Raw genomic sequence first — 16,778 nt, 5'->3', positions numbered from 1 at the left:
GGGGCTACGAGAAATTTATTTTTCCTACCTCGTCCTCTCGTGTATCCAGGGCGTATGGAGTAGAAAAATTGCGAGGAATCCGAGTAACTCGACTAGAATTTACTTTTTAAATTTTAATCAAAAGAACATCAAGTTTAAGATTATGAGCTAGAGTTGAAACTCTTGGTAAGGAAATGAAACGTGTGACCATCACGGTTTCAAACAAACGCCTCGTTTAAACTTTATATGCTCAAAGAAAGCGCTAGATTCAATCCGTAGTTCTAAAAGCTGCAAGAGGTTCCACTTCTTCTTGTTTTCGAAAGGTTGGATATTCCACTTTAGCACCTTTGCCATCATTGTAGACAAACATGCAAGATCTCATCAGTGATGATGAAGTCCCAGTCAGACGATGTAAAACCTGCCTTATTTACGAGCGGGTAAAATAGGCTGGACAGCAACCCGTTTAAAAAAAGCGTGCCCGGTAGAAAAAAAGAAGACAATTAGAAAAAAGACGACAGTCAACATTTTTAGATAAAAAACACTTGTTTCATGTCTTCCCTTTTCATCTCATCTATCAAAAAAAAATGAACTCCAATAATTACACATAAAAGAATTGTTACTAGATATAAAAGTATTTATTAACGTTTGATGCGACGTCTTGCTCTCTGAGTTTGGCGTCCTGATTGATTTCCACTTGCTCCGATTGTAAAACCGCCTCCAGCTGGGGCAGCAGGCGAATTAAACGATGGCGTACCCGCCCCAAATGGTTGAGGTGTTCCAAAGGAAGGTTGTTGAGGAGTACCGAACGATGGCGTTGATGGCGCTCCTCCACCAAAACTTGGTTGAGCACCACCACCGAAATTGAATGATGGTTTGGCTGGTGTTGATGGGGCGCCAAAAACATTGTTATTTGTCGAAGAAGAAGCCCCTAATGAAAAAATAATTAAAAGTAATTAAAACCAACGATCCTTAGTATTGATTACCACAATGCAAATGAGCGCGTCGTTGGGCTGAAATATCAAAAACTTTGTTTGGTAGCCTAGTAAAAGATAACTTATCTTGGTTTACAGTGTCCTAAAGTTTACTTACCCAGTGCTTGTTGTAGGTGTTTGTCAATAGATGCACTCTTTTTATCTTTTCATTCAGGTTTGAATCAAAAGTTTTTCAAAGTATATTTCGCTCCCTTAATAGGTCTATTTCTCTCTGCACGTTTACAAAAGCAACCTTGAAACTACAAATAAACAAAAAAAACACAAGACAATCTTTTAGATTTGAATGTTCTAATTACCTCCAAAATTGAAGGATGGTTGTGCATTGCCCGTTGAAGCTCCACCAAAATTAAATCCTCCCGAGGTAGGATTGGTTGCCGGCTTCGAAGCTTGTCCAAAGGGGTTTGCCACAGGAGCATTTGAAGTGTTACCAAAAACCGAACCAGCAGTATTGGTACTGGATCCAAAGGGTGTTGGCGCAGCTGATGACGTATTTCCAAATACTGAGGCTGTGGAATTTTGAGCGTTGCCGAAAACGTTGTTGGTGCTCGCTGGTTGTGCGCCAAAAACTGATGCAGCGCTAGATGGTTGTCCAAAAACTGAACCTGCCGAGTTTTGGGTTTGTCCGAAAGGTGTTGTTGTAGCGGTAGGTTTTCCAAATATAGTCGAAGATTGAGTGGTAGTTGTGGTTTGACCGAAAACAGGCGCTGATGATGCGGTTTGGAAAGCAGTTGTTTGGTTTTGGGGAGCACCGAACACTGCTCCACTTGTTGTCTGAGAGTTTGGTGTGCCGAAAGAAAAGCCAGTGCTACTTGCTGGTTTGTTTGTTGTATTGGAGAAATTGAAACCACCAGTCGTTTGTGCTGCCGGTTTACCGAATACTGAGTTTGCTACCGGGGCAGCCGACGGAGGGAAACCGTTTTGAGATGAAGGTTGTTGATTCCCAAATATGTTAGTGGTTGCAGCAGGAGCGTTCGATGCTGTTGTGCTTAAAGCAGCAGCTGCAAACACGTTTTGAGTTTGTGTGTTTCCAAAGATATTTGTTGAGGCGGTGGTAGTTGTTGAAACTGCTGCAGCAAAAACGTTTTGGGTTACTTGGTTGCCGAAGATATTTGCACTTGCAGCCGTGGTTGTAGTTGGGGCAGCCGCAAATACACTTAGAGTGGAAGGTGGCTGAGTACCAAAAACGCTTTGAGAGGAAGGTGCACTTGTTTGTGACGTGGCTCCGAAACTGAATCCGGTATTTGTGGTCGCAGTAGAGGCCGCTGTCGCGTTGAACGAAAACCCGCTTGAAGCTAGCTTAGCTGTGTTTCCAAATATACTGGCTTGGGTGGCGGCTGCAGGTTGGCTTGTCGATAATGCAGGTGCACCAAGAGCTGGTCCAGGTTTGGCTGATGCTCCGAAGTTAAAGGAAGGGACTGGTGGGTTGGCAGTTGCGGTCGAGGTAGTGCCGAAGACACTGGCGGATGCAGTTGTTGATGTGTTTGAAGGTAAACTAAAACTAGGAATAGGGTTTGCTGACGGTGCGGAGGAAGCTTGAATAGAAGTCGAACCGAAGGTAGGGATGGATGGAACATTGGCTGTAGCTGTGGCAGCAGCAAAAGAGGGTAAGACAGGTGTGGATGATGGTAGATTGAAGCCTGTCACCGGTTGGGAGGTCACTGATGCTGATGCTGGTTTGGCGCCAAACGAGAATGAGGGGGCTGGTACCGAAGTATTCAAGATGGACGGTGGTGGCACACTTTTGCTTTGATTTGCCGCCGATTGAAGACTGGCAGCTGATATTCCAGCAGTGTTCTTGTTACCTAAGTCGAAATTAAGTGCACGCGTCGAAGTGGTGGTTGCTGGTTGAGGAATCTTGAATCCTGTTTGTGCTGTCGAGTCGGTGGCTGGTTTGTTAAAACTAAATCCGATGGAAGGGGCTGGTTGAGACGTTGACACAACTGGTGTATTAAAGGAGAATCCAGTGGCAGGGGTAGTCGTCGAAGAAGATGCTGAAGCGGGAACGATACTGTAATTGACGACGCTTGAAAATGTGACTGATTTCTTGGGTGTGATTTTGTCTTCTTTAGATGTAGTCGGTGGAATGGTGGCAGTGCTGGTAATTGTTGATGTGGCTAGAGTAGGCGGCTGTACTGAGAAGCTAAAGCTTAGTTTGTTGGCAGCAATGGTTGATTTGGGGGGTGGATCACTAGCTAATGATGTTGTTGTGGTGATTTTGAAGGTGGGTAATGAAGAAGTCGTGGCTGGTGGTTGTTGGAGAGCTGTGAATGCCTTTATGGTTGACGATGTCGATTCTGGAAAGAATTAAAAAGAAACAAGTGATACTTTTATGGACCTACCTGGTTATGCATTTAACACATATATAATTGATATCTACGTGAGCGTGGCCATTAAACAATCATTCAGAACACAAATAGTAACGATCTATTAAAATTAGTCGTTTGTTTCTTATAAAAAACGTTTAGAAACCAAAATTTCATGCTCTTGAAATATTCTTTCATATTCAAGACTTCGAGAGCAAAAAAATTCGGTAATTTTAAGAACATTGATGTATGCTTATTAAAAGTGATTTTTATAGATATATAAAGATGCGTTTTTTGAGCGGAAAAATTCTTTTTTTACAAAACTCTGCTTGAGCCATTTTTTACCTACTTTCTTGTAAAAAATCAGAAAAAAATAATGATCCAATATTTCACTAAGTCCAAAAAACCCGTTTTTTAGGCGTTTTTTGGCCCAAATTTGCCCCCCAATTTTTTTTTTTCAAAAATCGGGCTCCGTCACATTCGAAGGTTTATAGTTATGCATCTTTGTGCAAAAAATCATAAAGAATGAAAGAGGCAATCTCGAGAAAAGCTAATACCTAAGTAATTGGTAATGTGCTTATAAAAAAATAACGAATTTTGCCAGTTTTTCTATAAAAACACGCCAAGCAACCAAAATTTCATGTCTAAACACACATATTCTTTAAAAGTAAGCCCTCATGAGCAAAAAAAACATCTATCTCATAAAAAAAATTGAGTAATTTGACTAAGAACATTGATGTATGCTTATTAATAGTGATTCTTATAGATAAACATGCGTTTTTTGAGCCAACAAAATTTTTTTGCAAAAATCTGCTTAAGCCATCTTTTACCTATGATGGTACCCTACTTTCATGCAAAAAATCAGAAAAAATTAATGATCCAATTTTTCACAAAGTCCAAAGTTTTTTAGCCGTTTTTTGGCCCAAATTTGCCCAAAAAATTTTATTTTCGAAAATCGGGCTTCGTCACATTCGAGGGTTTATAGTTATACATCTTTGTGCAAAAAATCAGAAAAAACTAATGAGCCAATAATGAGGAAAGCTAATAACTAACGAACGAACGGACGAACGGACAAAGGTTAATTTATAGGACCTCCACCGGGGTAGGTCCAAAAAGCCAGGGATGAACACCTTGTCGATCATAGAAACATCTACTTTCTTTTTTCACAATTCACAAGCATCAAAATGTACATTGAAAGGTAAAAGATTTTATGGAAAACTATCAATGATTCTTTAACTTACAACGAACAAGGCCAAATTTACTGGCCCTATCATTCAGAGACGAAACTATTAGGTATTGCACCTTCTCCAGCCGGTTGATAGAATAGCTCAATTTTGCTTCAGAGCGATATGAAAATGCAACGTTTGAACAAATGTTATAAGAGACATTCTTACCTGAAGAAGGAGCACCGTCCGTTTCATCATCACCCAACATACTACTGGCTCTTCGCTGAGCTTCTTCTTGGTCCATACGGAACGCTTTCAAGGATGCACCACGATCTCCAAACTCTTCACGGTTGCTCTACAAAAAAATGGAGAGTGAAATAAATTTAAATGGGTGGTTTAATAAGATCTGTTACGACTTCTTGACTGAGAAAGGTTGAATATTCCACCCTAACCATTCGGGCTTTGAGCTCAATGGTCGAAGACACACGGGGATTTGGTGACGAGTTATAGAGGCATATTTACAAGGATGTAGTAACTGAAAGGACCAGCTAATCTGTTTGAGTTAAGAATACTTGTATACATTTGAGTTATGGAGTCTCCATTGTATATACGCAAAAATAATGGCTTTTCTTTTAGAATGAATTCCGATTTTCTTTTTCGGCTAAAAGATATAAGCTTTGCTTCGTAAAGCTAAACAAAATTTGACCCCTTACCTGGATATCGTCGACATCGATCTTGGCGGTGAAATAGACCGGGTGTTTCCGCCTCTTTTCTGCTGATCCGGGAGTCAAGTTGGAGGGAAATGTGTGGAATAGCTTCTTGTAAGGACTCTACAGAAAAGAAAGCGTCAATTGAGTGTGAAAACCACGATAAAGGATTTGTTCTTTTTTTAAATGAGGTATATAATGTAATTTATGGAGAATCTCTAACTCAAGGGGATCAGTCTATGGCATGGATTCTATATGAAAACGGGAAAGAGTGAAATATTGTTTTTGGGTCATCTATAGCCTGTTGCACAATTCTCTTTTTTTTTTTTTTTTTGGCTTGACCATGAAGCACAATTCGATACCTAAGAGTTAGACCAAAAACAATGACGATTTATAACTCAAACTGAGCATTACAGGAGGCCCATGTCCAATATACCCAACATTGGCACTTAAAAGGTTAAGAACCTGAAAAATCCTGAAGATTATTTACCAAAAATTTGTAGTTAGTTATCTGTTTTGGTAGGGATACTAATAATATTACTATACCTAAAGTAAGAAGTAAGTATAGAGATGTATTCGAACGAAAAAGGTAGCTGTCAGGGCTCATGAGCAAACTTTAAGCACGAACGAATACTTTCATAGCCTTCAAGAATGTTAAGACCATAACAACGAAAGAATCAAATGCAACAGATTTTTTTTTTGTTAACTGATTTACTAATTGTGGACACTTACTAAATGTATGTTTGTTTGTTTATAATCATCAAAATCTGTCGAGACCTTGCATATTGGTCAAAAATGTTAGCATAGGAATCTACTTTTTGTCACGAAATTTTCACACATCGAAACTCATTGGCCTTAGGGGCCATCCACATAGTACGTACGCAGTGAAGGGGGAGAGGGGGACTTAGTAAAAGCGTACGTCTATTGTTTAAATGATGTCATTTCTTTTGTTCTCTGCGTACAAGGGGGGAGGGTGTGTCCAATATTCGGAAAAATTTTGCGTACGTACTATATGGATGACCCCTTATAACAACAAAGAACAATTTTAAGTTTAAATCCCCGCCAAATTTGACAAAATCTTTTATAAAGTCTTTTGAATGAAAAGGATTAGTCAAGGAAAATACTTCTCACAAAAACAACAGCCCCCGCCCCCACTAATGAAAATGCAGGTACCCCCAAACATATCAGGTACCCCCCCTAAATTTAAGAATACTTCCAGGTACCTGGCTTTTTTAACACTTTTTTTTTAGGTACCCCGAAATCTCTGGGGGGGGTGGATCCTATGAAAAGTGAGGGCTGAAATACTTTCACTCACAAAAAGTTCGACCTCTTTGACAGAGGTATACGGTTTTGGAAAAGACAATACAAGCATAATTTCAACTTAAGAGTTTCTTTTCAAGATTGAGATTGAAAATAAATGAGATTTGTACCTTAAGGGATTTCAATGCAGAACTTTGTTTGATTTCTTTGATGCTTTCATGTTGTTTCATTGGTGTTCGATGGAAATCGATTTCGTCTTGAATGCCCTTCGATGTAATGTTCGGGTCGAAGGTGACTTTGGACTTGTCTTGTGAGAATGTGGCTTCGCTTCTTGATTCTGAAATTCATCGATATTGCGTCATTGTAGCATATTATTATGATGCCTATACCCTATCCTTTTTTTAATTTCACCTATTTTTGAAGCTGAAAGAGTCTTTTAAGAAAAGTTAAAAAAACTTTTCTATTTGCAACATGAGTTTATTTAATCAAAGAAAAGACTATAACTACTTAAAATCGCAGAACATAGGCGTTTACATCGAGTTATCCCCGGTAAACGAAGCCAAAAGAAACATATAGATATCAATAAAAATACCTGTTTTAGTTGAATCAGTGATTATAAGTTTCTTTTTTGGTAGAGGGCTTTCCTAAAAAAAGTAGAACAAGAATTAATCGTTATTTTAATAAATAGCCGTAATTTAACAGATATTTAAAATTTGAAAAGAGCTACTTAACCGTTGTATAATTCATTTAGAATCGATTTTGGCGTTTAAAATTCAACAAAGAAAAAGCAACATCTATTTTTCACAATAAAAAATATCCAAAAAAAAACAAACAATATAAAACAGCAATTCCCTGATGTTCTTACTTCAAGTTCATCACCCAACATTTCGTCAGTTTGTTCGTCAGATAATCCGTACTTTGATCGCTTTTTACTCGCATTCGTTGCAGCGGCGGTGGTGGCTTCTTTTTCCGACCACTCCATGTCTACATAGACTTTCTTCTTTTGAAAAAAAAAGTGTGAATTGATTTTGAGTACTCTGGTTGTGATAGTCAGAAGAGTCATAAAAGTTGAAATGTTTACAAAGAAAGAGCACACGTGCCTTTTCTAAGTATCAAGTGAGGTAGTTGTCTATCCGCTCTCGAAAGAACAATTTCAAATAAGAACACATAGATCATCAATCACATAAATTATCAATCACACAATCATGGAATTCTTTAAAATAATACTCGGGTTTTGAAAAATATCCACAAAAGTGTTGATCAAAAACACGAAAATTGGATTTTCAGTCTAACTAAATTTAGTCTAGTTTTTATGAAAAAAAAAATGCGTAGTGGTTATGACAATGATAACTTACCGGTCGCACTTCATCACATTGCACACCAATAGATGCTAAACGCTTCTTGGTGATGATCACATTCTTGGAATTGATCCGTTTTCGAGTTGTGCTGGTGGTGGCGGACGAAGACTGTCTCGGTAATAAATCATCCATCGTATCATCTAACCGGTCGAACTTGATCTTCTTTCGACTTGTTTCGTCGGATTGTGAGTGACGTTGCTCGTCTTCTGTGGGTACTTCACTGTGTATTCGTTTACGTTTGCTAAAATTAAAGTCATGATATTTGAGAAAAAAGGGAAGGCCTGCATTAGTATGGAAGCCACTTAGCCCCTACCAAATCGAAATATCCAATGAAACAAAGTGGAAGGGTTTTGAAATCACCATACTTGCCTGAACTTTAAATTCTGAAAAATAACAAAGACGACGATAGTAGTAAGTAAGTAAGTAAGTAAAGATCTATGTCTAGAGGTATGAACACTTTTCAGTATTTCCAAACAAATACACTCCATATTTTCAAAATCAGTAGACAATTAACTACTGCTGGAGTGCTGGGAAAGAAAGGCAAGATAAAGGCACAAACCTCTTTTCTTTGAGAATAGACATGACAGCTTCTGTGCTGGTCTCGTCCAATATCGGGGCCTTTTCAGTTCTAAAATGTATATGAACTATACAGAATTTTCTAAAGAATGGTGTTGCGTAAATTGCACACATTGCGCTTTTTTATACGAACCAGGGCTGCTCTTAATCTTATGAATAACTTGGGTGCCAATTTTTTTTCGGACACTTTGGTGTGATTTTCGGACAAATACGACGGTCTCAGGCAAAAATCAAAGGGTGAAAAATTAATGAAAATTTTAGCTTGAGAAAATGGAGACCTGTTTTATATTTTTGGAAATCTCTCAAAAAATTAAGATTAGTGATATATTGCGAGTATAGGTGATTTCTTTACCTAACTCGAGATATTGAGCTTCCGAAAGCGCAAAAACTGGACAAAACAGCTGTTTCTGGCTGAAAAACACTGAAAAACACTGTTTTTAAGGATTAATATCTCGAGTTAGGTAAAGAAATCACCTATACTCGCAATATATCATTAAACTTAATTTTTTGAGAGCTTTCCAAAAATATACAACAGGTCTCTGTTTTCTCAAGATAAAATTTTCATTAATTTTTCACCCTATGATTTTTGCCTGAGACCGTCGTATTTGTCCGAAAATCACACCAAATGTCCGAAAAAAAATTGGCTCCCAGGTTATTTTGATTCCCCTACCCCTTAGCTTTCCAAGAATGTATAACAAGTGCTTTGACTAAAAGATTCGAGCGACCTCAAAAAACGAACAAATTCCCCCCTACTAATTCTTGATTCAATCTTGGTCTTTTTTAGCTTGTTCTAATATTCGCTAGATCTTAGACTTGGATTGTTCTTAAATTTTTCCTACGTTTTTATCTATTCATAGTTCGGAAGGGGGTCACTACTTCCTCTAGTCTAGAGCATCCTCCCCTACTCAAACCGGGATGTCATCGGGATTCTTTCCCACTTTCAAGACATTATGCTCCACTCATATTAACTAAAATGATAGCATATTCACTCTTGAAAAGAGGTGCTTTTAAGTGTTTTCATAGTATTCCCTCTGAAAATTGGTTAAAATAGAAAATTTTTTAGGGATTTTACCCAGTCAAAGACTGCAAAACTATAAATTTAGAAGGATGGGTTCAAAGAGCTTTGCTAACGCTTTAACCCCCTTTCTAGATGAACCTCCCCCTTTTTAGAGGAAGCTCCTCCTTTTTGAAAACTTCCCCCTTTCTACAAGGAATTCTCTTACTCCCCCTTTCTGCAATTTTCAGGACATCTCTACTTTATAAAGGGGGGAGCGAACTATGATAATGCTCCATTAACACCCATGTGTAAAATGCAGATGCCAAATGATTTTGTTAAGTGACAGAAAATAATTTCTGATGAATTATTTATACCTTCTAAACGAGTCGTTACTTGAAGTGAAATTGGAAAGCGAATTCCTTGGTGAGTTAAACTGACTGTTGACCAGGCTAAACTGCTCTTCCTCCACAAGATTGGAATGCAATAAACTCTTATTGATGAAATAAGACCCATGAACTTCCAATGATCCCGTAGATGGTGTTGGACTCTCTATTGGTCCTTTCTGATCGTAAATACTGCTCCTGCTTAGAGATACAGATGGCGACATTACTGGAGATTGATATGGTGCTTTTGGGCTTTGCAACCAGCCGCTGTTACCATGGATACTTGGTGATCTGATGGAAGAGACTGATGAACGTTTTCCAAATGAAGTATTTCTTGGGCTTCCACTTGGTATGAGGTTTTTGTATAGAGGGCTTTTTGAAATGTTGCTCAGTTCTTGACTTCTCCTACAAACAAAAAAAATATACAAATATAAATCAAAATATATACGATTCAATATGCTGTGTATGATGTTAGTAACACTTAAATAAAATAAATAATCCTTTTCTTACTGCTCTAAGTTTTTTTAACCAGTCAACAAATAATACCAGTTTACCAGTTGATTTATAAACGTTCTACCCTTCAGAAATCTACTCAAAAAATTTTTATTTTTTTTTCAAATCAAAGTTAGTTGCTCACTGGTTAATGAAAAACTGCTTCTATTGTCACGAAAAAAGCATCTTTATGGATTCACATACCTCAAATGAAGATTGTTCTTCACAACAGCTAAAAGTGGTTGCTGTTTTTCTCGGTTTTCTTTATTGTGCGATCTACTACCATGCTTGATAAGTGTCATGAGACTTGGTTTGGCATCGCCTATAATATAATAAGATAGTTTGCTTTGACCAATCGAGCTAAAATTCTGTGTATACACAACCTGGATAAATGAAAAAAGACCCTACCACTAGAAAACATTAACTATCATGAGAGAGAATATCAGGAAGTGTCAAGATGATTTTCAAAAAATAAAAATAAATTTATAACATCTTTTTAATAAAGATGCCTCACCATTCAGGTTATATTTTGACTTCTGCTGTTGCTCTTTTGCACCAAACATGTCTGTATTATTCATAAATTCTCGATTCAAGGTGTATTTCCTGCTGAATTTAATTCGAACAGTGTTTCTTTGTTGTTCTTCCTCAATTTGTGATGAGTGCTCTGTGTTAATATTAAATTCCAAATTATTTTCAAGTAGCTCAAGTGTGATCAATAAAACTATGGTCCACAAAAAACCAAATAAAAAGTACAGTGTAGTAAATGAAAAGGTGTACAAAATTAAAGTCTTGTTGGCATTGTACCATTTTAAATCCATTTCCAGATTCTCACAATGACTTTTCCCATCATTTTTCCTTATTATTTTGTCACTGAAGAATAAAAATATTGATTGAATGAAACATACTGTATGGAAACATTTATACAAATACCGACACATTAATGATGTTACAATGACTATTCTAATTAGGTTTTGACAAGGCATAAAAATTTATTTAGCATTTAGTTTTATTTCTAAATATTTTTAGGTTTATTAATAAAAGTGACAACAGTAAGAAATTAATATTCATTGCACTTTCCAATCATGACATACCAGTTTAAATAGCTTGGGAGGGCAAATTTTTTATAAGCATTAAACTAAACCCACGAATGGATTGGTCTATAAAATATCAATAAATCACGTGAATGGATCAAAGCTTAATCAAAACAAGATACATGCTGAATTGACAATGAAGGTTAATGTTATAAGAAAATAGGAAACAAATGACAACAATTTTAGTAAGAGAATGCAGACTAAACAAGTGATACTTTGATGGACCTACCTGGATTATGCATTTAACACGTTTATAATTGATATCTACGTGACGTGACCATTAAACAATCATTCAGAACACAAATAGTGACGATCTATTAAAATTAGCCGTTTGTTTCTCATAAAAAAAACGTTTAGAAACCAAAATTTCACGCTCTTGAAATGTTCTTTCATATTCAAGACTTCGTGAGCAAAAAAACATCTCATCAAAAAATTTGACTAAGAACATTGATGTATGTTTATTAATAGTGATTCTTATTGATAAAGATGCTTTTTTTGAGCTGAAAAATTCATTTTTTACAAAATTGAGCCATCTTTTATCTACTTTCATACAAAAAATCAGAAAAAACAATGGTCCAATATTTCACTAAGTACAAAAAACCCTTTTATGGCCGTTTTTTTTAGCTGAAATTTACCCCAAAATTTTTTCTCTCCAAAAATCAGGCTCCGTCACATTCGAGGATTTATAGTTATGCATCTTTGTGCAAAAAATCATAAATATGAAAGAGCCAATCAATTTAATACCTAAGTAATTGATAATGTGCTTATAAAAAAATATCAAATTTGGCCAGTTTATCTATGAAAACATGCCAAGCAACCAAAATTTCCCGTCTAAACACTCGTGAGAAAAAAAGCATCTATCACATAAAAAAATTGAGTAATTTGACTAAGAACATTGATGTATGCTTATTAACAGTGATTCTTATAGATAAAGATGCATTTTTTGAGCCAACAAAATTTTTTTGCAAAAATCTGCTTAAGCCATCTTTTACCTATGATGGTACCCTACTTTTATGCAAAAAATTAGAAAAAATTAATGATCCAATTTTTCACAAAGTCCAAAAAACCTGTTTTTTAGCCGTTTTTCGGCCCAAATTTGCCCAAAAACATTTTTTTTCGTAAATCGGGTTCTGTCACATTCAAGGGTTTATAGTTATGCATTTTTGTGTAAAAAATCATAAAGAAAGAAAGAGCCAATCTCGAGAAAGGCCAATACCTAAGTAATTGATAATGTGCTTATAAAAAAATATCGAATTTGGCCAGTTTTTCTATAAAAACACGCCAAGCAACCCAAATTTCCTGTCTAAACACACATATTCTTCAAAAGTAAGTCCTCATGAGCAGAAAAAACATCTATCTCATAAAAAATTGAGTAATTTGACTAAGAACATTGATGTGTGCTTATTAATAGTGATTCTTATAGATAAACATGCGTTTTTTTAGCCAACAAAATTTTTTTGCAAAAATCTGCTTGAGCCATCTTATACCTATGATGGTACCCTACTTTTATGCAAAAAATTAGAAAAAATTAATGATCCAATTTTTCACAAAGTCCAAAAAACCTGTTTTTTAGCCGTTTTTCGGCCCAAATTGGCCCAAAAACATTTTTTTTTCGAAAATCGGGTTCTGTCACATTCAAGGGTTTATAGTTATGCATCTTTGTGTAAAAAATCATAAAGTAAGAAAGAGCCAATCTCGAGAAAAGCCAATACCTAAGTAATTGATAATGTGCTTATAAAAAAATATCGAATTTGGCCAGTTTTTCTATAAAAACACGCCAAGCAACCCAAATTTCCTGTCTAAACACACATATTCTTCAAAAGTAAGCCCTCATGAGCAGAAAAAACATCTATCTCATAAAAAATTGAGTAATTTGACTAAGAACATTGATGTGTGCTTATTAATAGTGATTCTTATAGATAAACATGCGTTTTTTTAGCCAACAAAATTTTTTTGCAAAAATCTGCTTGAGCCATCTTATACCTATGAAGGTACCCTACTTTCGTGCAAAAAATCAGAAAAAATTAATGATCCAATTTTTCACAAAGTCCAAAAAACCCGTTTTTTTAGCCGTTTTTTGGCCCAAATTTGCCCCAAAAAATTTTTTTTCGAAAATCGGGCTCCGTCACATTTTGGGCATTGCCATTTTGCATCATTGTGCAAAAAATCAGAAAAAACTAATGAGCCAATCTCGAGAAAAGCTGGTAACTAACGGACGGACAGACGGACAAAGGTTAATTTATAGGACCTCCACCGGGGTAGGTCCAAAAACAGGTTCATAGCACTTCCAATCGTTGATTTTGTTAATCAAACATTAACCAGAATTTAGTCTGTAAAATAATTATAATTTACAGCTTTCAATTTGTGTTTAGAAAGTTTGGTGAATTTGGCGAATGAAATTCATAGTTTTATTTATTTTTCTTTAGTAGGTCCACATCAGTCTTGAACTGCCTTTTTTAATCAGTTGCCTTTTTGTTTTTATATTTTCAAGTCATATGTAAATATTTTGTAATGTAAGATAATTCTTATAAATTTTATCTTTTAGTATAAAAAGAAACACCTTAAATCTAAATTTGAGTCAAAGGCCTTGGAGAGCTGAGGCCATTGTTTTTTCAGAGCAACAGAAAAAACATAAACATAAACAAAAGTCAAGAAGAAAACGAATACCGGGTAGAGGCTGCTGATCCCGGGGCCTAGGCCAAAGGTAGCCCAACCCACCTGAGTTGTTTTATACTCAGAAGTGGCCGATCAAGCGGAACTTGTTTGGCTTGTGCTGGCTATCAAGTATCAACCTGGACAAAAGACCAAAGACCGCATAGCTTAAACACACCAGGTTAGCCCTGGACTATTGAGGTATTACTTTACTTTTTGCTTCTTTCCGTCCAACGCTTCATTCAATCTCACGTCTCAATACAAGGGTCCTGTGGCTGGTCACCCAGGCATTTCGCCAAATCCTGAGGAGCAGCTGCACATGACAGTGAATGGTTTCCCATGTGCAGCTGATCAGGTATCTCTTATCCTGAATTATCTGCTTTTTTTTGTTCGTCCAACTAATTCGTTCAACTAGTTCTCCTGTTGGCAATGTAATTTTACTGAATCACTGAGTTAAGTACCTACCCAGTCTCTGGTTTGGTGCTGTTTGTTTGCAGCCATGCCGACTCAACAAAACTCTCAAAACACCATGAGGAATGTTGTGTCGGTTGAACTCATCAATAGTTGGAAGCAAGTTCTTGCTGAACTAGCGGAAGAGGCCAGCAACGAAACAATTAGAAATTGCATCAGACTCTACGATCCAGAAAAGCCAACCAAAGATAACGTAAAAACGCTGAAATCGTGTCGAAAGGATCCTATTATGGAAACATTGAACTTCCTGTCAAAAAAGACTAACTCTATGAACAAAGATGAAGCCATTGAAAAATTATGTGTGGTTATACAAAGCTATTTTCCAGATATATGCCAAATATGCAACCAGTCATACAGAATAAAAATACATGACAGTTCACTCCTAAAATGCGGCTCCTGTGGGCAAGAAGTCCATCGACCGTGTTACCTAAATCTGTTAAAGAACATGAATTATATTGATCAAGATGAGGAATTGAGAGACTTGGTATACCAAATCCCTGGTATGTTTTATCTTTGCCAACATTGCCAGGAAAACACAATCAACTTTCCACACAATACATATAAAGCTGCCAATGCTAATGTCAACAATGTCAACATTAACTCTACCCAAACACCTACACAAATAACCACAACAACTAACACTACTATCCTTACTGACTCTCCTGAACAAACACCTACACCCTCACCTGCCAAAAAGTAACACTGATCTCTCATCAGACAGACCTCACCTCAACACCTCCATCAAACCCCCTCTACAAAGACGATCAAGAAACTTCCACCAATCCCACTTACACCAAATGTTATTCTAGACAATAAAAATGAAGAAGCAAACAAAAACCTTGATGATGTTAATCATCTAGGGAGAACAGATTTTCATGAAGAAAAGATTTCTTAGAGAGATTGAGAACAACACAAAGCTCACATCTGCAACCTCCCAACCCTCTGAAGAATCAAAAGATCTCAACAAGACCAACAACAATACACCTCCAACCTGTCGATTCTATATGAAAGGAAAATGTAAGCATGGTATTCGCGGTAAAAACTGCCAGTACACCCATCCTAAAGCCTGTCCAAAACTCATGAAATACGGAAACAAAGGTCCAAGAGGATTGTAATGCTGGAACTAACTGTGCACAGTTTCCCCCAGAATGTGCTCTTCCTCAATCAAAAGTGGTACATGCTTCAATACCCACGCACTTTTGCACACGTCAAAGGGACCAGATCCATGTCAAAGAAATCAGATCTTCCAACAAAGAACCACAGAGAAAAAACTAACGATTCATTGGATTTTCTCAAAATACTGGACAACTTTCGCCTGCAAATGATCTCATTCATCAACGAAAGTCTGAAACTGCCACCACAAACCTCACCCTACTCAAGAAGTGTCCCAAGCTGGTAAATCAACAACGATACCAAACCCAAGCCACAATTCCACCACCACTTCACTTGGGGAATCTGAACTTCAACCAATCAAACCAACTATCCAATCCAAACTTCAAGATGATGCAACATTGAGAAACTTCATGTTTTTAAACATCCAAGGTCTTTGCCCTCAGACCAAACACTCCTCAGTACCATATCTGAGGGAAATTTTGAAGTCAGAGAATCACATTTTTCTAGGACTGACAGAAACATGGCTATCCAAAGGTCATAACGAGGCGGAGCTAGAAATTGACGGATATAAGCTATTTCGAAAAGACAGAAATAGAAAGAAATCTAGATATGGCAGATACAGCGGCGGAGTGGCTTTCTATTTACAGGATGATATTGCTCCTCTTTTCGAACCACTATTGGAATTCTCCAATGGGGTAAACGAAGCTCTCCTTTTATACTCTAAGCAACTTAATGTTATTCTTGGAATACTTTACAGACAACCGACCAACAAAATTCACAAATCAGATGGTCCTGAGTTTCATTCAAATGCTCGCTTCAATAACTTCAAAGATTGATACCATTAGCGACTGCACCCCATCCATTTATATTTGTGGAGACTTCAATATTCCACACACATTGATCAACGATACATACACACAAACAAAAAGCTGTGATAATCAGCTTATATATATTTTAACAGATTTTATGATGCATCTAAACTTAAATCAGACAATTCATAAACCAACACATAAAGACGGAAATATTTTAGACTTTTTACTAACAAACAATCCAGATATGGTTTTCGACTACCAAGTCACTCCTACCATTCATTCAGATCACCATATGGTCAAGTTGCAACCCATATGACTTTCGACGTCGACAAAACTTGTAAAAATTTTACCAAGAAAACCTCACACAACAAATTTGACAATTTAATTTCACAGCCACAAAATTAATTGGGAAAATATTAAAAAAGA

At 36.7% G+C, this 16,778-nt stretch overlaps 1 protein-coding gene across 2 annotated transcripts; it reads right to left on the bottom strand.

The window, feature by feature from the left end:
* Positions 1 to 510: 510 nt before the first annotated feature.
* Positions 511 to 11,081, bottom strand: LOC136823700 (ice-structuring glycoprotein-like). 2 transcript variants are annotated; one of them, XM_067079867.1, is made up of 12 exons: positions 10,728 to 11,081; positions 10,418 to 10,535; positions 9,713 to 10,126; positions 8,325 to 8,393; positions 7,763 to 8,006; positions 7,273 to 7,407; positions 7,000 to 7,051; positions 6,578 to 6,744; positions 5,154 to 5,270; positions 4,669 to 4,795; positions 1,268 to 3,265; positions 511 to 907 (listed from the first exon to the last, which is right to left on the bottom strand). In XM_067079867.1, exons 1-12 carry the CDS (start codon positions 11,029 to 11,031, stop codon positions 618 to 620), a joined length of 4,035 nt encoding a protein of 1,344 aa, XP_066935968.1. In that variant the 5' UTR covers positions 11,032 to 11,081; the 3' UTR covers positions 511 to 617. The 2 variants fall into 2 exon arrangements, with proteins under 2 accessions (XP_066935968.1, XP_066935969.1); XM_067079868.1 differs by having other exon boundaries at positions 7,273 to 7,404.
* Positions 11,082 to 16,778: the final 5,697 nt, after the last annotated feature.

Source organism: Clytia hemisphaerica, unplaced genomic scaffold, assembly GCF_902728285.1.
Source record: "Clytia hemisphaerica strain Z4C2 unplaced genomic scaffold, Clytia hemisphaerica genome assembly, whole genome shotgun sequence".
In the NCBI taxonomy this organism is placed as follows: domain Eukaryota; kingdom Metazoa; phylum Cnidaria; class Hydrozoa; order Leptothecata; family Clytiidae; genus Clytia; species Clytia hemisphaerica.
Note: the sequence above shows the minus strand (reverse complement) of the source record. Positions and strands in the feature narration are given on the sequence as shown.

What these genes read in the sequence shown, in the direction of transcription:
- LOC136823700 (XM_067079867.1), bottom strand. Translation starts at nt 11,031, where the DNA reads ATGGATTTAAAATGGTACAATGCCAACAAGACTTTAATTTTGTACACC. An exon ending in TGTTGGGTGATGAACTTGAA is followed by an intron (nt 7,052 to 7,272) that starts GTAAGAACATCA and finishes TACTTTTTTTAG; the next exon opens with GAAAGCCCTCTACCAAAAAA. An exon ending in TCGATGTCGACGATATCCAG is followed by an intron (nt 4,796 to 5,153) that starts GTAAGGGGTCAA and finishes ATTTTTTTGTAG; the next exon opens with AGCAACCGTGAAGAGTTTGG.